Source organism: Cricetulus griseus, assembly GCF_003668045.3.
Source record: "Cricetulus griseus strain 17A/GY chromosome 1 unlocalized genomic scaffold, alternate assembly CriGri-PICRH-1.0 chr1_1, whole genome shotgun sequence".
In the NCBI taxonomy this organism is placed as follows: domain Eukaryota; kingdom Metazoa; phylum Chordata; class Mammalia; order Rodentia; family Cricetidae; genus Cricetulus; species Cricetulus griseus.
Genome location: NW_023276807.1, coordinates 139,318,175 through 139,342,415, shown reverse-complemented (window position 1 = coordinate 139,342,415; position 24,241 = coordinate 139,318,175). Strand labels below are relative to the sequence as shown.

The 24,241-nt window shown below is 41.9% G+C and overlaps 1 protein-coding gene across 2 annotated transcripts in view; it reads left to right on the top strand.

Annotated features, from left to right (window-relative positions):
* The first annotated feature begins 239 nt into the window (after window positions 1-239).
* Tec (tec protein tyrosine kinase) overlaps window positions 240-24,241 on the top strand; it is a 65,703-nt gene continuing 41,701 nt past the window's right edge. For both annotated transcript variants that reach the window (XM_035452790.1, XM_035452789.1), the window contains exon 1: window positions 240-416. In XM_035452790.1, coding sequence (XP_035308681.1) covers window positions 279-416 — 138 coding nt within the window. In that variant the 5' untranslated portion in view covers window positions 240-278. The remainder of the gene's footprint in view (window positions 417-24,241) is intronic.

Genomic DNA, 24,241 nt, shown 5'->3' with positions numbered 1-24,241 from the left:
AGACATGTATCATCACCATCATGGGAAATCTTCATTAGGGTTTCCTGGGAAAGGGCTGGGCAGGATGGAGGCTGAGCTAAGAGAAGAAAAACTTTGGGCCTTGGTCACCCCAGTCTGGACACTTAAGACTATCCTGGCTGGAGGGTGAGGAGGGTCTATATTTGTAATTTAAAATTTCAACAGCATTAGAAAATTAGAGCCATATTCTCACCATTTATTTTCTAACTTTAGAAACTGGGATCTTCAATGGCAGGAGAAAGAGCGACCAGAAGACCGAGATGAATTTTAACACTATCCTAGAAGAGATTCTTATTAAAAGGTCCCAGCAGAAAAAGAAGACATCACCACTAAACTACAAAGAAAGACTTTTTGTTCTTACCAAATCTGTGCTAACCTACTATGAGGGTCGAGCGGAGGTAGGAGACAATCTTCTCTGCCACATTTAGTGTTGACAACATTGAGTAGGCAATGCTCTCCACTGAGCGAATGAACTTGAGGTTACCGTTTGTTGCCATTTGGACTTGAAAGGTGAAATTTAGCATGTGATAGAACTCCACACAAGTCTGTCATTATAGGTTCAGATATATAGCTATCCATTTGGTGTCAGGCTCCTGAACTAATTAATCTGTCAGAGAAAATACATTCCTGTTTGTTTTAGGTCCTTATAGAATTTATTGGTATACTGAGCACATGGCTTTCTCCCACAAGCCACCATATTATGTATCAAAGCCTAAGTTTTGTGTGAACGTTTCTTCATTACTTGAAGATGATGAGTTATTTGGTGAAGCATCTATTGAAGTTGATTACAGAGGAATTCTTGAACTCTTGATGCTAAGTGTCTACTCCCATGTTCTTTGCTGGGGGCAGGGAGATTAAAGAAGCAGCATCCAGTGAGCTCCTGCTGTGGGATGTTAGGTACAGTGAGGAAGGAAGGGGTTTTGGTTAGGCAGCTTCTAGCTTTCCACAATGAATGTGAATGAGTGGCTATCCCTGGCCCAATTTAAAATCTTGCCATGGTGGATATGGTATTTTCTACTACTGCCATAGTCCTGTATGCTAGAAATAATTTTGGGTTGTAGAGAATGGCTGGGGACTAATTTCTCTTGACAACATTCGATAGCAAATGTCATTATGGTGACTGCCTGGTGGTCCTGGTATTTGGGCTCAATTGTGCCTATTCTTGGGTGGTTTTCTCAGATGTTGACTTAATGTTTTGCTGTTGTTTCTTATTCTGTATTTTGGTTCCCTTCATTTATACAGAATGGCATTACTTTTCCTGCGCAATCTCAGCTGTTGTTTCTACTGTGCTGTATTGTCATGGCCTGTGCTGTGCTTCAGGTTCACAAACCGTAGAACCATATTCCTTTAACTCTAACCACTCCCCCAAATGCTGAAAACCAAAGCTTCAGGAATTCTACTTGTAAAACTAGAGCTGAGGTGAGCCCATGCTCACTCTTTAGTTTATTCACTTTGAATGTGTGCCCAGAACTGTTAATGTGACTAGTTATGTTGGCTACCTTTGTCCCATGGTGCTGCGTTTTCTTTGTTATCCAAGAAGTTGAGAAATCCAGTGGGGTTTCAGATAAGAATTGTTACCAATATGAGGATTATTTTAAAATTGCTAACAGATTTGGAGGGAAACATGAGTAAGTTTTTGCTGTATGGCAGTGATTTGATGTAAGTGGAATTTAATATAGTTAGTCCAGGAGAAAAATAGGATACAGCAGTGAGAGTGGTAAAAGGCAGCACTCTCCTAACCCCAAACTGCAGAAACTGACATGTCAACTTAGAAATATGGACTGGTACTATTAAAATACAACACAGCAAGGCCAGACAGATGACTCAGTGGTTAAGAGCACTGGCAGTGCTTTCAGAGAACCCGTGTTTGATGCTCTGTGTCCGCACTAATGCTCACAGCCAGCAGTTACCCTAGTTACAGGGGGTTTGATGCCCTGTTCTGGCATGTATGAGGTGCACACAGACATACAAGCAAAACACCATCCACATAAAGAGAAAGTACAACACAATGGTCAACTCACTCTCAAGATGTTAGTATACAGTTGGCCCTTGATGTCTGTGAGGGCACTGTTTCCCCTCACCACCACCTCATGAACTCAAATCTATTGCATAAAATAGTGCAGTATTTGCATGTAGCCTGTGCAATCCTCTTGTGTATTTTAAATTACCCATGTATTGCTTATAATACCAGATACAATATTGATGCTATAAAAAATACTCATTCTATATCCCTTAGGAAATGACATGAGAAAAATCTGTATATGTTCAAACAGATGCAATTTTCCCTCCAAATATTTCCTGGGGTTTGTTGATTCTGTTGACTCAGAACCTGCAGATATGGAAGGTTAACTGTGAAAAGTTACAAGTGCCCTAATAGATTAAGCAGAATGAAAAGACAGTGGAGCCCTTCTAAAATGGGGTGTCATTTTACTTTCTTGTGATTTCTGTTGTCTCGGATGGACTGGCATTCATTAGTGACTTGCTGCTTGAGCTGATCACAGATTTGTTGCCTCTCACAGTAAATAGTTGCCAGGGGTAGGGATGTAGCCAGATGCTAGAGTGTGTGTCTAGTATGTGCTTAGCATGTACCAAGCCATTGACTAGATCCCCATCTCTAGATAAACAAATAATTGCCTAAATTGAATTATTTGGAATTTGAAGATAAGAATCAGAATTCTTGGAATAACCATTAACAATACTGGGAAGACTTCCGTGTGGCACCTCTCAGCCCATTTTCTAGAAAATCCAGGAAACACCTCACACCGGAGTTACTTCCCTGTTTGGGGGCATGTGTCCAGTGCCTGTTTGCAGTGGATGAACCTTCTGCTTTTTTGTCTCTATTCTTAGAATCACATCTCAAAAAGCATAGTGAGCTGGGGAATCACCGAGAATGTTGAGTTAGAAAGTCAGATTCTAGACTTGGGCTGTGAAAACCATTGGAATCTCTAGAGACATTTAAATTATCCGTAGCTCTTCTGTTTTCAAATGAAATCTGGGGAAGAGGCTGTCTGTTGCTTCAGTAGTCCCCATTCTTGGCCCCCTCATGGCCATTGGATGCTCTGTTTGAACTTGGAGTTAATCATGGTGGCCAATCATTCTTTACTCTCTGCACCCAACTTCTGCAACATGGCAGCAGAAGCCTTTCCTGAAACAGTTGTTGCTTATTTCACATACTGTGCTTTTCAAAGTGTCTTATCAAAAATTATGTTTTAGATAGATCATCAGAAATCCAGCTAAACTATCTCCTGGAAATCTCATATTGAGAAACTAGTGTTTCAGCTTGTATCCTGGGCTGTTGATTTCTTCAGTTTGCCTTTTCTCGTTTGGTAGCTAATTTGTTCATGTTTGTGCATGTTCCAGTGAAGTGGGAAACTGATTTTTGACAATTTATGTTACACAGTCTTACAGTACCACAATCCATGGCAGCTTGCGAGTGGTGTTACTTTCTACATAGGGAGCTGATTGACAGATGGTATAGGCCACTTGGTGTTCCTGGGGAGGCTCCATATGACATGGGGATGGGAGTCAGGGAAGCACGAGACTGGAGTTTGCTCAAAAAAAAATACCTACTGGAAAATGTAAAGAAAAAGTGTTCAGATGTTGAATAAAAGAAACTAAATAGTATATGAATTTTGCAACAATTATTAGCTAAGAAAGCAGGAAACTTTAGATTGGACAGTGGTGCTCTTTGGCTGATTTGCTGTCTGTAGTACCTAGTATTGCAGTATGGACACTACAAATAGTCTATAAAGTCAAAAGTATGACACGTCATCTGTAGCATGCTTTCTTGTCAGATTATCTTTGGATTGCTTGTCCCCAAACAACAACACAGGGACTTATTATTAATTATGAAAGCTTGGTCTTTAAATTAGGCTTTTTTCCAACTAGCTCTTATAACTTAATTAACCCATATGTTATTTCATGTGGCTCAATTACCTCTCCTCAGTACCACATGCTTAAGTTGCTCTAAGTCTGCTGGCAAAACTTGAATGTGTAGATTCCTCCTTCTCTTCCTCTCTTTGCCTGGAAATCCCACCTATCCTCTCCTGATTAGCTATTGGCCATTCAACTCTTTATTAAACAATCAGAAGGCACCTTAGGCAGAGACACATCTTTACAGTGTACACAAATATTCCACAACAATCCCCTGCTCCACCTCCATATCTAGAGTCACCAGGAGGACTTCCTTATGGTGCTGGGTAGTTTTATGTCAACTTGACATAAACTAAAGTCATTTGAGGGGAGGGACCCCAATTAAGACAATGCCTCCATTAAACAGACTGTAGGCAAGCCTGTAGAACATTTCTTAACTAGTGATTGATGGAGGAAGGCCCAGCCCGTTGTGGGTGGTACCATCCTGGGATGGTGGTCTTGGGTTCTATAATAAGGCAGGCTGAGGACCCCAGACTGCTGTCAGGGAGGCCAGCACAGGACTGAATCAGACCCCTGAACATGATGTCAATGAGTAGGCCTCTGCACTCTATATGGAGCCCCTGGTAGTGGATTAGTATTTTTCCCTGGTGTAAGAAGGGACTTTGAGAGCCCATTCCTCGTGAAGGGATGCACTCTTGACCTGGACACATGGGAAAGGGCCTAGGCCTGGCCCAGGATAATGTGGTGGACTTTGAGGAGCCCCGTCGAGGTCCCTACCTTGCCTGGGGAGTGGAGGGTGGATGGGGTAGGAGGTAGTGGGGGGGTTGGATGGGAGGGTTGGAGGGAGGGGAGGGAGAAGGGATTGACATGTGAAGCGAGCTTGTTCCTAATTTGAACTAAAAAATTAATTACAAAAAATAAAAAAATTAAATTAATAATAAAAAAATAAGGTAGGCTGAGAAAGTCATGGAGAAGCAAGCAGGCAAGGAGCATTCCCCCATGGCCTCTGCATCAGCTCCTGCCTCCAGATTCCTCCTTGTTTGAGCTCCTATCTTGACTTCCTTAAATGATGGACTACAATGTGGAAGTGTAAGCCAAAGAAATCCTTTCCTCCCCAACTTACTTTTGGTCATCACAGTAATAGTATACCTAATTAAGAGACAAGACATCTCTTCCTCACAGTTATCTACAAATCATTAAAGTGGAAGAATACAAAACAAAATCAAAGTTATCAAGCACCAGGTCCAGTATAAATAATGAAGAATGTGCATGGTCCTCTCACACTTGTGATAATTAACATGTTTGTAAGGGAAGATTATTATGGATTCAATACCCATGGTGTTTGTCTTGGTCTATACCAAAATAGCAGTTGCTAGAAGGAAAGCAAGCATTTAGCACAAATCATACTCATGGTTGGTTGAGGCACAGTGAGCCACCTTGACCAGTTTTACAAGAGTCCAGGTTGCTAGACATTAGCCACTGGCTAACTTTGTAAGCAGGTCTTTCTTAGTATAGCATTCTTAGGCACACTGACTTTTCGAACACTATGTGCCAGCCACAGTACTTTACACTTTTCGGTTTCATTTCAGAATGAGGAACCAAGGGAAAGAAAGATAAAAACCTTACATAAGGTGGCTCATACTAGAAGTTGCGCATTCTTACAAGAAATTGCAGGGCTGTTTCTTCAAAGCCTGTTTTTGAAACTACCTTGCTACTCCAGGAAAAATTAGGGTAAGAAGAAAGAGAAAGAGAGAGAGAGGGAGGGAGGGAGGAAGAGAAGAGAGAGTGAGAGAGTGCTGTTACTGCTCTCTATAATACAGATAAGATTTTACTTTAGAGGATATTTTACTATTTTCAGTTACAATTGTTTTGAATTTTCTTTGTATTGAAAAAAAAGATTCACACCGAACAGTTTTTTTTTTTTCATCCTGTCTGCCTCTAATTGGATGCTCTAAAATAACATTTTCAATTCATGTATGGAGTTTAAAATTATTTTTATGTAGATTGTGTCTTTTTATATGCTTAACTTCATTTTCATCTCCATTTTGACACAAGCACACATCTGATACGAAGGGTTCAGACAGAGTCTTCCAGAGTGGCTCCTGTGCCAGGAGATTGGTGTCACAGCATGCAAGCCCCACGGAGACAGGAACTCCTGGGTTTGGCACCCCTCTGGACCTTGCCCTATGTATCTATCACTTTATTTGGTTGTTTATTTATTATGTCAGTAGTAACAGAGTTGCTTGGTAAATTCTAGAAAATTCTTGAGCTTGAAGAAGTGGTTGTGGGAAGTTGTGGTTTGGAATTAAGTCAAACAGAAGTTCCTAGTAACCTGGAGACCACTTTGTAAGCTCTGGAACTGAAGTAAACAGGACTGAACCCTTTACCCATGAGTATGTATTAGCTTGGGCAGTTAGTTTCAGAGCTGAGTTAAATTGTAGGACACCCAGTTGGTGACTATGGAGTGAGACTAACCAAAGTTCAAATTCTCATTCTTGTATTTAATTTTAGTGTGCTACGACGTGGTGTTAGAGATATTGGGATAATGAAAAGGAAAGACTTTTTTGTCTCTTTTTCATCATTCAGAGGGCTGTGGACAGGGATCATGGCTTACCCATATTTGTATTTCTGAGGGTTTTGTACAGGGCGGACACTCCGTATGTCATGTATAATTGAATGGATTGCAGGTGAGATAGGGAGACCATTACTTCAGAATCAGGTAGAGCGGGTTATCCATGACCACCATGTTTGATTTACTGAGATTCCCTAACAGGACAATGAAAGCAATCAAGTTACAGTTATGATGTCACACACTCTTGAGTATCTTGGAAAGCTCATGTTCTAGAGGGTGTCTTGGGTCACATGAAGGGTGTTCTCTCAACTGGACTTGGAAACCTAGAAGGTCTTAGCAATACAAGGACAAGAGCCACCAGGGTGAATGCTTCTTCCATTGTAAGTTAGTTTATCCCCAGGTGGAAACCTCAGGTGTACAGGCCTTTTAGTCCCTTTTTGAAGGGTTGTGTCTTGCAGCACTTACTTGCATGGTGGAAAAGTTGGTGTGGCGTGGGAAAATAATCCATTTTACTGCAGACCCAGTGGAAGTATTTGCATCACACTGAAGAATTATTGCTCTAGATGTCATAGCCCTCATCCCAGGGTTGCAGCAAACATTGACAGGGTATAGCTGAAGTCATGAAAAGAACTATCCCTTAGTTTTCTCCTATACACATATATTGCTGGTAAAGCTTAATGTAAATTTTATATATAGAGAATACTAATATTTAAGAGCAAACAGAAGAATCATAATTTTATAGTAAAATTGTTACTGGAATATAAACATTGTATAGTGCTGTAATTGATCTGAAACCTGAGTCAGTTGTTAATTTGTGATCTGTACAGTTTAGATACATTGGATGTTGGGCTGTTCAAGTCCCAGGTGGGGTGGAGTGATATATCCTGAAATATTATCATACCACTCAGAATGGCATTAAATTTAAAACATATAAATGTTTAGTTCTTTGGGTTGAAGAGATGGCTTAGCAGTTAAGAGCACTGACTGCTCTTCCAGAGGATCCAGGTTCAATTCCCAGCAACTACATGGCAGCTCACAGCTTTCTGTAACTCCAGTTCCAGGGGACCTGATACTTGACACCCTCATCCAGACACCAATACACATAAACCAAAAATAAACAAATAAATTGTTTAGTTCTGAAATTTTCCATTTAATAATTTTGGATCATGGTTAATAATACCAAGTAGCCAAACTTTAGGAAGCAAGATCATGGATGAGTAGAAATTTTTGTATTTCGTTGTTAATATAGTGGTTAGTGCACTACAATACATACATACATATCCATATACATCATACACACACACACACACACACACACACACACACACACACACACACACACTTTTTTTTCCTGAGTCTGGGTTTTTCTGTGTAGCCCTGGTGGTCCTGGAACTCACTCTATAGATCAGGCTGGCCTCAAACACACAGAGATCCACCTGCCTCTTCCTCTGGGATTAAAGGTGTGCACCACCACCACCCAGTTCAGTATGATTTTTTTATGCTCTCAGAATCAACTGTATTAGCACCTGAAAACTCATTTTCTTACTAGCAGAAATGTTTTACTTCCTTTTCTTCTGTCTTGTCTTCTATTTTTGAACTTTATTGGTTGTCTTATCCTTGATACCTGACCTTCTGCCTCATTAATCATTTAGAAATGCCATGATACCTGGTCAGAAGTCTAAAAGTCTGACGCTACCTTAATTTGCTAAATTAATTATCTTCACTGGATGATATTAAACTTTTTGTCCCCTTAGGAAGCTGAGGTCTATTTAAAAAGATTTATTTTATTTTATTTTATTTATATGAGTGTTTTACATGCACATGTGTGTGTGGAGGTCAGAAGATGATGTTATAGATCCCCTGGAATTGGAGTTAAGGTTAGCTGTGAACCACTTGTGGGATCTGGGAATCAAACCTGGGTCCTCTGCAAGAACAAGTACTTTTCGGCAGAGCCATCTCTCCAGCCCTCACATGGGCACTTTTCTATAGTCACACTAGTCTATGATCAATATCCAGACACTGGAGCCAAGTCTATAGTCACATCCTATTCAAGGGCCTCTAGGTCTTTACAGTTGTCTCTGTACCTTCTTCCTTCTCAACCCAGAAGCCTAGAATATAAATCATGCATGACTAGGTTGGCCAAGAAATGGGTTTTTTAAATGTTTCCAGTGGAGGAAGAGAAACATTTGTAAGAAACAAGTATATCAAAAGCTCCCAGAGAGTACATGTCAGAGGCCACAGAAGAAATCACCCTAGGTTCTCTTGCTCTTTAAAGATTTGTTCATTTACTTTTTAGTTGTATGCATGTGTGTGTCCCTGTATGAGTTCGTGTACTCTAAGTGCATTGCTGCCCATGGAGGACAGAGGGCATTGGGTTTCCTGGAACTGGAGTTATAGGTGGTTATGAGCCTCCTGATGTGGGTGCTGAGAACTGAACCCAGGTTGATACATGAGCAGCAGGTGCTCTTAACTCCTGAGCCATCTCTGTACCCCAAGATTCTCTTACCTTAATGCTCATGTTTGCCTTTGAGGATGGGTGATCGTCCTCTTCACAAGTACATTATTTTAGCATGGTCTGCTAGGGTGTGAAAAAAATCAGTTATTTTACATCTCTCACCAATTTTTTAGTTTTAACTTTTTAGTATTTTGTGTCAAAGCAGTCATGGGGCATGTAAGACTTTGTATGAAGAAGAATACAGTACCACAATGGCTAACCTAGCAAAAAGGGAACTTAGTCAGATTTAATCCTCTTGGAATTTTAGGTAGGGACAACAACAACAAAAATATCAGAGTTCCTGAAAAATCACTCTGAGATACCACTGTGGTAGTTGTGTTTTACTCATTGGTTATTTGTATTATGAGAAAGACAAGGGCTATAAGAAAAATCAGCTGCAGGGAATGGTGGGAGACATCTTTGATCCCAGCACTGGGGGTGGGGATGGAGCAGAGGCAGTCGGATCTCTGTGAGTTCAAGGCCAGCCTGGCCTACAGAGTGAGTTCCAGTACAGCCTTAGAAACCCTCTCAGAAAGAAAAGAAAAGAAATCAGCATTTCCTTGAAGAAGTGATATTGTCTGGTTTAATTTATTTATAAAACTGAGCTCCGAGCAGTGCTTAGTGATATCAAGACAGTTTCCATCGAAGTTTTCTTCATTGAATTTTCACAAGCCCTAAATCTCAGCAATTTTTAGTGATAACCAACAGTCAAGTTTGCGTCAAAGTTTTATTTAGCTCTTTTTTTCCCCACTGAATATATTCAAAAGACTGCTGAAGGGTCCAAAGGCAATTATGAAAAATTGACTTCCAGAAAGTTTGGGAAGTAGGGTAGTTGAACTCAACTGTTTTTCCCTACCGCTCTCTACCCATTTGCCTGCCTTAAAGTGACTGGCTCGTCTTTATTACAACTGTAGACAACTTCTTGTAGAGGTTTCTTTTCAAAGCACCCTGATGTGAGTTTACATAACCAGCACTACTGGGCTAGAAATCTGAGAGCCTGGAGCTGCTTCCTTGGGAGTCCCAGTTTCCTGTGTTGGTTGATAAGCATAGGGTTGTTGCTGGGAGGTGAGGACTGACAACAGAGGTGTTTCTGCACGAACGCATGCACGCGCGCGCGCGCGTGCGCACACACACACACACACACACACACACACACACACACACACACACACACACACGGAATGGTTGGACTTAACCTTGGGAGACTGTTTACAAAGAACAAATTTATGGGATGGAATACGCTTTAGTCAAAAACATACAAACTGTTGTTATTTTTATTTTGATGTATAGATGTTGGTAGGGGTTGTGAAGGTTTTCAGATGGTCTTCCAGAGCAGGAACATGAGAAAAGTTAGGCAGAGAGTAATATCTCTGTGCAAAGAGGACAGTATGTGCAAAGGTCCTAAGAGTAAAACTAGACATGGTGAGTCTGGGACCTTTATGGTCCTAGACATATGTGGAGGTGCAAACGAATAGTCACTCATACAAAATGTAATTGGTCTGACATAATGGGAGAATTTTTAGAGCTCAAAGAAACTTTGAAGAAAGCGCTCCAGATTTTCCAGTTTTGGAAACTAAGGATAAGGAGATGATTTGCTTCTGGTCACCCAGTAACTGATAGTCAGCCTGGACCAGAAACTCACTTTCTGATTACACCACTTGAGTTCTGGAAACTGAAGTGTGAGTTGTGCAAACGAGTGAGGACACCCTCCCTTATCAGATAACTCGGCAGTGTGAAGTTATAGCAGATCCCTGCAGGATCAGCATGTAGTCCAGTGGGAGAACCAGTGAATGGTGAGGTCCTGGGTTCAATCCCAGCTCCAAGGGAAGAGGGCGTGAATAGGCGGGCAGTCTGATGGATGATTGCCCAGATACTTTTGCTTCAAACTTTGTCATCCTCCTATGATGAGAGATATCATTTTGTAAATATGTTTTTCTTATTGGTTAATGAATAAAGCACTATTCGGCCAATGAGGCAGAATGATAGGTGGGAGTAGGCGGCAAGGAGGATTCTAGGAGGTGTAGGCGAGAGCAGTCGCCATGAGATCCAGGGATGAGAGGACTCGAGTGAAGCGTTCTCCAGTAAGAGAAGACCATGTAGAAATGCTTACATTAATAGAAATGGGTTAATAATTAAGACAGAGCTAGCCAATAAGAAGCCCTAGTCATCGGCCAACAGTTTCATAATTAATATAAGTCTCTGAGTGTCTGGGGCTGATGTGGCTGTGAGACCAGGCTGGCAGAAAAACATGCTTGTAACACTCCTACCTTTAAAGCCTTGTCCCTCTTAAGCACCACAGCCCCTTCTCTCTGGTTATCCTGGTCGTGGCTCAGCTCATCTTCACCGGACGTTTTGGCATTCCCTGGGCAAACGCCTCACTCTTTCTGAACTTGTGCATATTCATTCCTGTGTTATTAGTGCTCCTGTATTCCCTGACCAATATCAATACATAATAACTTCCTCGAGGCCCCACATTGTTGTTTAATAATTAAGCATAGGACTCCACACCTATTAGCTCAAGAACATTTTTGCTGTTGATCTCAGTGCTGTGATCAGAAAGTGTGGAGAGAAAGCAGAAATATCTTTAGACACTGTTATGGTGGTTGCCACTCTCATCTAGTTCCTTTTTACTGTTTAGAGGACATTATTTAAATTTAGAAACAGGTTGTTGTGTGTGTTTTTAGGTATTTACTGATGTTAATTTTTCTCAGAGTAAAAAGTAGACATTACTGTATATAAGTAGCCACCAGAAGACATCACATGATGATTTCAAATAGTGAAACTACATTTTCAGTTGTTTCAAAGAGTATATGCAGAAGGAGGTTTGGAAGTGTGTGTGTCATTCAGCAGTGAACACAACAGAATAAATTGTTTTAATTGTCTCCTGACACTGTTTGTGTTGGGCTTTGTGAACAGACTGTACCTCCAAAGATAAATGTTGAAGTTTAATGATTACCAGTGAAAACTGGTACCTGTTTCTTAACCCAACTTTATGTTTGTCTTTTTGTTGTTGTTTTTAAATTTGCAGTTTTTTCTTTTAATGTAGCCCAGGGTTGTCTCAAACTCACTATGTAGCCTAGGCTGGCCTTGAACTGCCCCACAAACTGGATTACAGGCACAAAGTAATATTTGTTGCTTAACTTTTTTTTTCTTTTAGAAAACAATCTCTAAGATTAACAAATACATTGATAAACTTCCCAAAAGAAGAACTGTTCAAAATGTGACAATCTAGTTATTAAGTAAACAAGGGAGTAAGAAACTTTATAAACTGTCGAATTCTTCCAAGTCAATTATTGTATGGTATGAGGGGGAAAACCCAACGACTTGGCCATTCTGTCTACATTCCAAGATCCTTTGTGTGCAGAGTCCCTCTGTGGCCACTGCAGAAGGCACACGAGCAGGCCACTTCTTGCTGACAAGACTGCAGCGTGCACATTGTGTTCTTCATCCAGGGTTGGGGTATAACCCACTGGTAGCAGAGTCACGTGTTTCCTTTGTAATATGGGATTCAGCTCCTTTGCCTGAGTATGGTGGAGTCAGTTGGCACAGAATGGAAGAAACAGAGTTAGTAGAGAGAATGATTCTGGCCCAGTTCGGCTCACAGTCTGATGGGGTCCCAATTCTACCTCTGTGGGCTCCTGCAAGTTTCTCCTACTGCCTGGGCTCTTCAGGGAATCAGCTGGCTTCCTCAACTGCAGTTCTTATTCCTCATCCTTGTGGGCAGGGTTGTTTGTGGATGGTGTGGCTTTCTGATTACCCCGGACTCTTGGCTTTCCAGATGTCTTGTGGTACCAGGGTGCTTACGGAGGGGTTCAGAGTTCCTTTCTATATGGAGATCCTTGTAGGTACAGAGGCTCTGCATATGTAACCGTGTGGCTCCATCTTATCAGCATTCCCATAAATTGTGCCTGTAAATTATCCACAAAGTTGTTACCCTGATTCACAAGTGAAGAACCCGGGGACAGCCAAGTCAGGTGCACTCCCAACATGCCTTAAGATGTCTTATCTCTTTGGCTAGCATACTGACTGTTAAACCACACCCTGCTGCTTTCCACCCAGGGGGACTTCCTTGGACGTTTTCACTGACCACCTTGGTGCATGCACTTCCTTCCTTTTCCCTTCCTCTGGCCGTGTGTATCAGGCCTTGACAAGGACACCCTTTGCCAGTTTATTTACCCCTGTTTCTTCCTTAAGAAACACCGCACTATGTTTTTTTTTAAGGAAGAACGCACTGTGGAAAGTGATGGGTACCTTATGATTTAAGACAGTTGAGTTCAAGGTCCTTTTGCATTTATTCTTGATAGAAGTGCCCATTTTTTCTCTTAGGTTATCTGCCTTTTGTTTTTTACAATATATAGAATATGTATTCTAAATCAAGTCGTTAACTGTATATGCTTTATATTTGTGTTTGTAGTTTATGGATTGTATAGCTCTCTTCTAAAATTAAATTACAATTTTGTATTTATTTAAGGTGTGTGTGTGTGTGTGTGTGTGTGTGTGTGTGTGTGTGTGTGTGTGTGTGTGTGTGCAGGTACCATGTTGCATGTGTGGAGGTCAGAGGACAACTTGGAGGAGTTGGTTCTCCTTCTACAATGGGTTCTGGGGATTGAACTCAGGTCATCTAGCTTGGAGGCAAGTGCCTTCTTGGGTTCAGACATTTAAACAATCCCTTGTCTAGTTACGTGTGTGTGTGTGTGTGTGTGTGTGTGTGTGTGTGTGTGTGTGTGTTTGAGCGCGCACATGAGCATGCCGTGTGCATGTATATATTTCCTCTTAATTGAAGTAAAAATGGGCATAACCTAAATTTACTATTGTAACCATTTAAAGGAACAAGTCAGTGACCTTACTGTTGTATAAAAGCCACAAAGATTTAGCTTCATCAATCCAGGCAGAAACAGTCCCCATTAAAAATAAAATTCTCTCAGCTCCTACCACCCATCAGCTTGATTCCGGTCTATGGACGACTGGATTGTTACATAGATAGGATTATATGATAAGTAATCTTTTGTTTTTGGATGCTTTTACTAAGCATGATGGTGTCGAGGTTCATTCATACTGTAGTATGTGTTTATATTTCATTCCTTTTTCTGGCTACATAATACTCTATTGTATGAATGTGTGTAGAATATGTATGAACCATATTCTATCGTTCATATGGATAGATAGTTTGATTACTGTTTATTTTGGCTACTGTAAACAACTGCTACAAATATTCATGTTTTGGTGTAGATACAGGCTTTCATTTCTTGTGTGTTTAGAAGTTGGATTGCTCTGCCTTTGAGAAGCTATGTTTACTTGTTTACTTTTTTTTTTTAAAAAATCTTATTTATTGGTACTAGGCTGGCTTTGAACTTGTGATCCTTTTTCCTCTGAATCTTGATGGCTTGCATTACAGGTGTGTACCATTACACCTGTGTTCAGCAAATCCTCCACCACTACTGTCGAATATCTTTACATATACATTAATTAGGAAAAAAATGACTGTAGGCTATAGCTGGTCTGTAAGGATTGGCTTCCCCTAGCCCCCAAGGAGACACACTAATCAATGGTTAGCACCCAGGGGACCCAGTTTTTAGCTTTGTCAACTTCTGTGGTATAAGTATTTCCACTGTGTCTGCTATCTGATGCCCAATGAGGGTGTTCTCAGTAGCTCCAGCACAAAGGAGGGGAGCAGGGCTTGAAGGAAGCTCCCTTGAGGCTGAGACTGCTGGTTGAGCATGTCGGGAACTGCAAAGCTACTGTGCCATTCAATGTTAGTCTGAAGAGAAAAGGATTTATTATTTATTATCTACCCCAGTTCTTTAAACATTGTCTTTTGAGACAGGCTGTACTGTCTTAAGAGAAATCCTAAACTGAGGGGACCTAATTAACCAGCTTACTGGTTCCCAGCTAATTAGTGTGGAAGTGAGGATTTAAATAGCCCGGGACTTTGTTATAGCAGAGTGCTCTTCTGCTCATCAAGTATTATGGGTTGGAGTTTTCCTAGTCTACCCCCAGGCTTGGTGATTTGCAGATTCGCAAAGTTTAGCACATTTGCTAAGACAGTTCAGGACTGTCATTTGTTAAGAGAAAAGATGCCAAACCAAATGAAAAAAGGGGAAGGCTCACATAGTGAAGTCTACAAGGAACCATGGTTTGAGCTTCCAAAACACCACTTCCAGGGGAGTCCCCTCAGACATGCTTAATTAAACCCAGCAGTGGGTGGAACTCAGTGTAGACCCAGTGCTTTCTTGCTTATATCCCCCCAACTCCAGACTTCCAGGGCGAAAGCAGGCATTCAGAGAAACTGTTTCAGCCCAGTGAGTCACTCAGAGCTGGGAACAGTGACAGCATCCTCAAAGCCCTTCTGAAGAATAACTGTCCATTTCAGTGTGCTGTTTCCTGCACAGGGACCAGATGCAGAAGGGGAGAAGAGACAAGAGGAGGGAGCCTGTCTCTGTTATGATCTGTAGAAAACTGGATGGTTAAAGCTTTCTAAGTCTTCCTGCCCACTTGAACAGATGTGCACACATGTGTAACACCTTTGTCTAGAATGTGACTGCCTCTGGGCTTGGACGTTTTTGTGGTGTTCCTCCAAAGTGTGATGAATTCTGACTGCCTAATGTAGATGGCCCCAGTGGCTTCACAAGCCTGACTCTGAATTCCTGATGACTTTTTTTCCATGAAAGGAACAGCTGAGCTGTGCACTATGTGTTCCAGAGCCCCAGACACCCTGTCTCCTCCGATCCACTTTTTGCACTGGTGAAGTTAGGCTAGAAGCCTTTTCCTTCACCTGGCTTTCTCTGTGTCTGGGTCATGTGCAGAGGTGACTGAGTTCTTTGTGGGTGTCCAGGGGCCTGGCCACATTCCAGGGACTCTTCTGGGAGGAGCCAGCCATTGTGTCATATCATAGGCCGCTCCCTTTTCTTCTGAGTTTCCATCACAAACTGAACCCAAGGACACACAGGCAGTTCACTTGCCTCTCAGTTCTCAAGTGAAGGGAAGACTTCTTTTCCTGCTGTGTCTTTTATTGTTTTCCACCCCTCTGGTGGAAGGAGTGGAAGGCTGGAAGGAGGCTGTGAGAGTTGGGCAGAACAGAGGTTTTGACGGACTTACCTTGACAACCAGTGGTCCTGTTCACACTCACTAGTTCACATGACATGGAGCAAATGGATGCATCAGTGGCTGTGGTGATATATTATTTATGATTTATCAAAGCTTGCCTGAGGAATCAGAAAGCAGAGTCAGCCACAAGTCATAGAATCCAGGCAAAAACCTTTAATCCCAGCAGCCAGAAGCTAGGAGGTGGTGGTACACACCTTTAATCCTAGGATTCAGGACTAAGAGGTAGATGGTTCTCTGTGAGTCCAAAGCCACCCAGATCTACACAAGATTGATCCAGTCCTAAAGAGAAACAGCTCACACAAAGATGATCTCAGCACCTGGGATCACACACCTTAATCCCAGCATTAGGGAGGTATATAAGACAGGAGCAAGGCCTCAGTATCAGGCATTCATTCTCCAGCCACATTGAGGATAGGAAGAGATTAAAGTCTCAGGATTCTCCAGCCACACTGAGGAGAGGCAACAGGCTTGGTGAGGAGCTCATGGATCAGCCCTTTCAGTCTGAGGTAGAGTGAGAGCTAGTGCCCAGCTGCTTTGCTTTTCTGATCTACAGCAAGCTTTAATAAACCTTAAACAATATGTCATCGCATTTGTCCTTGACTGTGAAATGGAGATAATGACAATTACAACCTTATAGGGGTGCTGTGCCACTCAGGTAAGTGATGGCACCTGAAAGAGTCTCTAAATAAGTTTCCAGCAAAGCCTGGCTTGAGTGAGGCTTGAAGGGAAGTCAGTGATATTGCTGTGAACTCTCAGGATACCTGAACCTATTTTAATTTTCAGCACTTGTTTTGATTTGAGAAAACAAAATGCCTTGCCCTCTACCTCACATTCCTTTAAAACTTAAATGATGCATAGCTGAAATTGATTGCTTAGGATTTTTAATTAGTAATGGACATTTTAAGATTACTGTTTGAGAACTTCCAGTGTGTGTGTTATGGGGCATGGGGAGAGTCAGTGTGCTCTGGGACTCCATCCACAGCTCCTGCTGGCTCAGTGAGCTGAACATTTGGTTCTAGGGGTCAGATGCACATGAATAATTTTCCCCTGCTTCTCATGTCAAGTCTGTCCCCATCTTGTATCTGCAGGTATAGGCCATAATTATGAACCTGAATGTAGATGCCTTCCTTCGTCCCCTAAAAAAATTTCTGTGTCAGCACTGTGTGCCTGCTTCTTATTTATACTTACTCAGCTTGGGTTTGTGTGGTAAAAATGGAAATTTTAGCCACAGGCTTCAACTCTATCATTTTCTTGATACTTAGAAAATGCAGTAGGTCTTCCTGTCATGTGCTTTTCAAAAACCATAATATTTTTTTGTTGTTGTTGTTGCTTGAGACAAATTTTTACTCTTGTTTGTAGCCTAGGCTGGATTCAAACTCGTCATTCTCTTGCCTCAGTCTTCAGAGGGCTAGGAATATAAGTGTGTGTCACCATGCCTGATTCAAAACCATTGCTCTTAGGAACTTTATCTTTGCATATTATCTGCTAATTCTTTATTCAAACCCATAGAAAGCAAACATATACACACCCCCCAAAACCCTCACTATAATCAGAGCAGTGAGCTTCCTAATCCTCTTACTTTTTTGAGGTGGGGCAGCAGGTGGACAGGGTTTTACTATATAGCCCTGGCTGTCCTGGAACCCTGTATGTAGGCTAGGCTTACATCAAACTCACAGATATCTACCTGCTGTCACTTCCCAAGTGCTGCTGTTAAAGCCATGTGCCACCTCTCATGACCCCCACTCCTTTATTCACCCTCTTCAGCTGCTATGAGGCTCTTCTGGGTCCTTCCTCCATCACTTTCAGCACAGCTGGAAGAATATTCCTGGTCCTCCTCCATGGCCCTGGCTCTTTGTAAACTGAATGATTAGCAGTATCTGCCCATGTGAATTCCGTAGCTCTTGTGGTAGCTTCTTGTTCCCTTCAAAGACTATCCTTTCCTGGCCTGCTTCTCAAATGTGGCCCTTACACTCTATCCTTCCCACTTGGCATTTGCCTTAGGAGACACTGTCTTTTCCATGGCTTTTGTTAGTGTCTTGTCCTGACGATTTTCCCTGTTCCTCATTTCCCTATTCCTCAACCCCATGTATTCTGGGCTCTGGACTCATCTGGTTCTGTGATTCTACCTTCTGTATATAGCTTAGCCCTGCCATTTGCCCGTTATCTCCACCACCACCATAATGAAAGTCACCACGGCTTCTCAGGTGAATACAGTAATACCTGTCTGTATGAGAACTCAGTTACCTGGTCCACGAAACCTCTGAACAATACTGGTTTCAAATGTGGAAAATGCTTTTCCTCTCTCAATGCGGATGTTGGGAGTAAAGCCAGGAGGCAGCTGTTCAGAACTCATAGGGCTGGATCCAAACTAGAGATCTTGATTTTTGCCTTTGCTGCCACCATCCTAGCTTACGGCTTTTACTGTGGCTTACGGTGGTCCCCAGCAATCTAGCCATCTTATCTGAATGAAAGCTGAAAAAGAGGACTGTGGGGGCCTGTGACAGACTTCCTTGCGTCACATCTCAGGAGAGGAGAATGGGAGAGAGATGTCTTGCCAGGCTGCCAGAGATAGAGAGTGGGACTCAAAATGACATCTGGAGCCATCACACAAGCTCACTCGATGGGGCTTATCCTAAAGGAGCTAGCTTCCCAGGGGCACATGCTAGAGGCTCTGGAGCTGCGACAGTGCACATTGGATTGAAGGCAGTTTCGCTTTCCTTACAAGTCAATGGAGCAAATACCCTCTCTGCATGGCTATATATATGTCCACACCTGGTGGAATATTCCCCATTTCCCCTGTCAGTGTGGGTTAGAAGTCAGGGAGATAGTGACAGCAGAGATTCCCTTCATCACTTCCTCAGTGTGCCTGACATATACTTTGTACAGTGAAAAATCAAGATTGGCTCATGGCTTTGGAACAGAAGGGCTTTAAAGCCTTTTTTAGTTTAGTTTTTTTTTTTAACAAATAGCTATGCAGCATGTAAAGGAGGGTAAAACCCCTCTTCTCTGCTTATTTTAGTTTTTCTGACTGAGGCCCTAGAAATTAGACTACCAAAAGATAAACAGGAGGAAGCTGGCAATTCTTCCAATTGCATGGGCACCTTCATAAGGAAAAGGAAGTGTAAAGACGTGGGTTAAAGCTGAAAGCTCATGCTCCTGTCTAACAAGCTGTGAAAAGGTGACAAGCTGGAGGGGCTTTGGCTAGCACAAAAATCAAAGACGGGTAAAGGTGTCCCGCACGGGGCTTGCACAGTGTATTAACTGCTTTTGTGTTGTGCAGAATTCCTGACAGAGAAACTGACAAGAAGGAAGGATTTACTTTGACCTTTAGTTTCCATCCATCATGGCAGGGAAAGCTGCTCCATGGCAGTGGGAGCATGTGGGAGACAGAGCTTTTCACAGAAGCCAGACCAGAAGGCAGAGAAGTACCTGAAGCAGGGCCAGGCTGTGACCCAAGACCTGGCTCCCATGACCCACTGTCATCAGCTGGGCTCCTTTGCTAACTATAGTAGCAGTTCTCACCTTGTAGGTCACAACCCCCACAGGGGCTTGCATATGGGATATTTATATTACTATTCATAACAGTAGCAAACTTACAATTATGAAGTAGCATTGAAAATAATTTTATGGATGGGGAGTAACCACAACATGAGGAACTGTATTAAAGGGTCTCAGTGTTGAGAACCACTGCTCTACAGCCTATCAACACAGCACAGCCCAATATTTAAACATGCATTTTAGGGATCATTTACCATTCAAACCATGCACATGGATCTCTGTCAGCTCCTTGCTCAAGTTGATGGGAACATGTTTCTGACTGCTGCCGTGGAGAGCCCCGCCCCTCCCCATCAAGGGACTTCATGAAGAAGGCAGGCTGGTGTACCATTCATATGCCCGTTATTTTCACAGTGCTTTTTAGAGGAAAACAGTCCCATCTCTCGGTGGTCCTACTGGGGGCAATGCCCTCTTTCTGTAGTGCTCACCATATGACAATATGCTTTGTAATTGCACACTTCGGTTTTCATGCCTGTGAGGTAAACACGCTCATTCCTGTTTTACGGAAGAGGAAATCGAAGAACAGAGAAGTCAAAGAACTTGCTCAGTGTCCCAGAATATGTGGCAGAGTCAGGAACCAAGCACAGGCAAGATGATCCCAAAGCTCAGAGCCACTACACTATGACACCCCTAGACGAGTCTCTGATCACTTTTGGTTGGCTGAATTATGTATTTACATAGGAATCCAACATGTATTAATGTTGATATTTGCCATCATCTGAGGTCATTGCTAAAGCTTGCCTGACTGGTATACACTTGCCTTTGACATATTACTGCTTGACTGAAGGAAGAGAAGCATTTGGTCAAACATGTCCCCTACTACTGTACACTAAAGACTGGGAAGTGCTCACAGCCTCTGGATGAATCAGTCCTGGTTCTGGTTTCATTCTGTAAGTGTGACGGAGCTTAAATAGCCTCAAAGGATAAAAATAGCCCAGTCACATGACATGTCATTCATCTTTTTAGAAAAGATTTGCAAAACCTGAGGAAGTCAAGGTAAGCTGTTTGGTTGAAAATAACAGATGTTGAAGCCAGACATGGTGGCACAGGCCTGTCAACCCAGAATTTGGAAAACAGATGTTGGAGTATTGCTGCAAGTTTGAGTCCAGTTACTCTACATACTTTCAGGGCAGTCAGGACTTCATAGCAAGATCCCGTGCCAGAAAACAGAACAAAACAACAACAATAACAAACCAGAAAAGAATACATGTTGGTGGACAGTGGTAATTTCTGTTGTCCTTTTAAAATCTTAGAGATCTTACATCATTCATCATATTCAAACAGACTCTCATCCCATTTTATTTGGTAAGACAACCAAGCTTTGACAAAAGTCCTCCCATGTGCCTTATTGGAGTCTTGAAGGTAGGTATAAGAGACTTTCCTTAAGTCTAGTGTCTTATGCTTTCACCTTTCCTAGGTCACCTGTGTTTTTTTTTTTTTTTTTTTTTGGTTTTTCAAGACGGGGTTTCTTTGTGGCCTTCGAGGCTGTCCTGGAACTAGCTCTTGTAGAACATGCTGGCCTCAAACTCACAGAGATCCACCTGCCTCTGCCTCTTGAGTGCTGGGATAAAAGGCGTGCGCCACCAACGCCCGGCTGTGAGCCACCAATGCCCGGCTTCACCTGTGGTTTTGAGAGTATTAGTAGCTCTAGTAGCTAAGTTAGTGGAACATTTGCCATATTCCAGCTTTGTCCTTAACACTACGAGAATTGACTGTTTAAATTCTTTCTACAAATTGACAAAGTTTTTGGTGCTGTTATTAATCACATTTTATAGTCAGGGGAAGAGGTACAGTGAGGTTGAATCAGATGTTCAAGGAGACTCCAGACACTAGACGTCTTCCCGCACTCTCAACTCCCAGTTACAAGCACTCATTTCCTTATTTTTCACTATCTTGTGTGTGTGTAGTGGTGGAGATCAAACTCAGGTCGTGGGACTTACAAGGCAAGCATGTCACTAACTGACCCATGTCCCCAGCTTCACTTTGATGCATCTTAATGTATCAGACATATAGATGTTTGCAATTCTAACCTTGGCAGGCCATCTTGAAATTACATCTCTCTGCTTTTCTATTTTCCATGTTCCATACGTCTAACACTCTTTCCTCATTTCCTTTTTGGGGAAATTCTTATCTATGATTCAAGGAGATGCCTTCTTCATGAAATTTTCTCTGTCCTGTCCTCTGGACCAGTGACCCTCTTCTTGTGTCCCACAGCTATCAGTGAAAAATGTCCCACGCCACTTTAGAAGTAATCATCCCTGGCTGGCTGGCTACTAGTTTCCTGAAGACGGAGCTATAAATTATTAGTAGAAGCTGTATAAATGTTGGTTAATAAAGCGGGAAGGAAGAAGGTATAGGAGAGAGACTAGATAGTAGAAAGGTATTTAATTGTTAATTTCTCTTATTACCCTTCCCAAGAAGCAGGTAATTTTGATTTTGAAATATAAACCCAGTGTGACCCTTTCCTTTCATGACAAAAAACTTTATAAATTGTAGTGTTTACAGTTATAATATTCATAAAGCAAGTAATCATCTTGGCAATCAAAATTACATATAATGTAAAATGATTGTCCTTCTTCTAGATTAATTCTGTGAATCTGGCTAAGTGAAATCAAATCAAATTCTAACATTTTCCTGGGTCAGCACCATGTATCAGTTGCACTTCGTTGGGAGCTAGCTAGTGGTGACCACACCAGGCATGCCTCCTGTTATCTGTTCAGTCTGGCATAGGTAGTAGGTGTTCAGTAGAAAGTCACACAAAATCAGAACTGCTGTGGTGATACAGATATAGACTGCTAGTGGCATATGAGCAGGTTCAAACTGAACTGAGCAGAATCATTTAAAATAACCAATACTGGATCATTTTTGTCCTATAAATATGGCAGTGTGTGATGACTTGACCTACCAGTTAGTGAATTAGCAAGAGAAGCTTATTCTCTTTATGAGACCATCTAAGATCTGGTATTTGGGGGGATGGAGATTCTAGATGTGTTCACTGGTTTTATTAGGATAGTCTATATAATTTCTTGAGGCCATCCAAGGCAATTGCTGTGTGGGTGTGTCAGGTGGTACCTCTGTTTCGATCACCAGTGTGGAGGTGAGAAGAGCAGACACACTGCTGCCACTACACGAGTGGCTGTTTCTCAGAGTACTTTGTTTGCTGGTGGCACCGAGAGACTTTTTTTTTTTTCAGATTTTTTTATTTGAACTAGAAACAAGATTGTTTTACATGAAAATCCCAGTTTCCTTCTCCCTCCTATCCTCCCCTACCACACCCCCCAACTAAAACCCTACCTATCACATATCCTTTCTTCTATTCTTCTCCTGACTCAACCTTTCTGCTCCCTCATGACCTCTGCATCCCTCCTCTTCTTCCCTTCTCATTCTCGTAACTCCTTCCCCCTTCTTCCTGTGCTCTCAATTTGCACAGGGGATCTTGACACTTTCCCCTTCTCCAGGGGACCAAGTGTGTCTCTCTAAGGGTCCTCCTTATTTACTAGCTTCTCTGGCAGTGTGGATTGTAGGCAGGTAATCCTTTACTCTATGTCTAAAATCCACATATGAGTGAGTACATATCATGTTTGTCTTTTTGTGATTGTGTTACCTCGCTCAGAATGGTTTCTTCTAGTTCCATCCATTTTCCTGAAAATTTCAAGATTCCATTGTTTTTTTTTTTTTTTTTCCCCACTGAGTAGTACTCCATTGTGTAAATGTACCACATTTTCTGTATCCATTCTTCGATTGAGGGGCATCTAGACTACTTCCAGTTTCTGACTATTACAAATAGTGCTGCCATGAACATTGTTGAACAGATGTTCTTTTTGTAGGAATGTGCTTCCTTTGGGTATATGCCTAAGAGTGGATTTGCTGGATCTTGTGGTAGACTGATTCCATTTCCTTGAGGAGTGGCCATACTGATTTCCAAAGTGGCTGTACAAGTTGGCACTCCCACCAGCAGTGGAGAAGTGTTCCCCTTACCGAGAGACTTTTTTTTTTTGAGAGTGGGCAGATATTCTGCAATGTGAGCTGAGAGTTAATTACATTAATGAAGAATTTATGTGTGAGCCATCTGTGAGAGCCGGTGAAGAGTGTACCTGTGTAGCCTGGGGTTTCTTTAGCAACCCTTTCTTTTCTGGGTGGCCTCCTTCCATCCATGGAATCCCCAACTTCGTTAACCCCTAGCGGGTTTCTTTTAACGTCTGTGTTCTGTTTTTCCGACTGTGAAAGGCAGATGCTAAAAACCCCATCACTTCACGGTTCCTTAGTTAACAATAGAGAACTTTGAACATGGTCAATGCAGATTGTTTCGTGCACTTGGCCTCCTAGAGCAGTTGTGTAAATATCAGGATTGTTGGGTTTCCAAGGTTCATTTCCTGTTTTGAGCCCACAATGTCTATCGCCTAAGAACAGCCAGAGCTTTGGTAGTAACAGTTAAGAAATATGTTCATGTCTCAGTGCTGTGTGTTGCTTTATAGACCCTTACTGTATTCTCACAAATAATTATTAAAACTAGGTTGCCAACAACACTGATCATTCAACATTTTTGATAAGCATTTATCCAATTGGTTTTAAATTTAAAAATCCTTTGAGAAGCATTTTAACCTTTATTATGAAACATTTTGAAC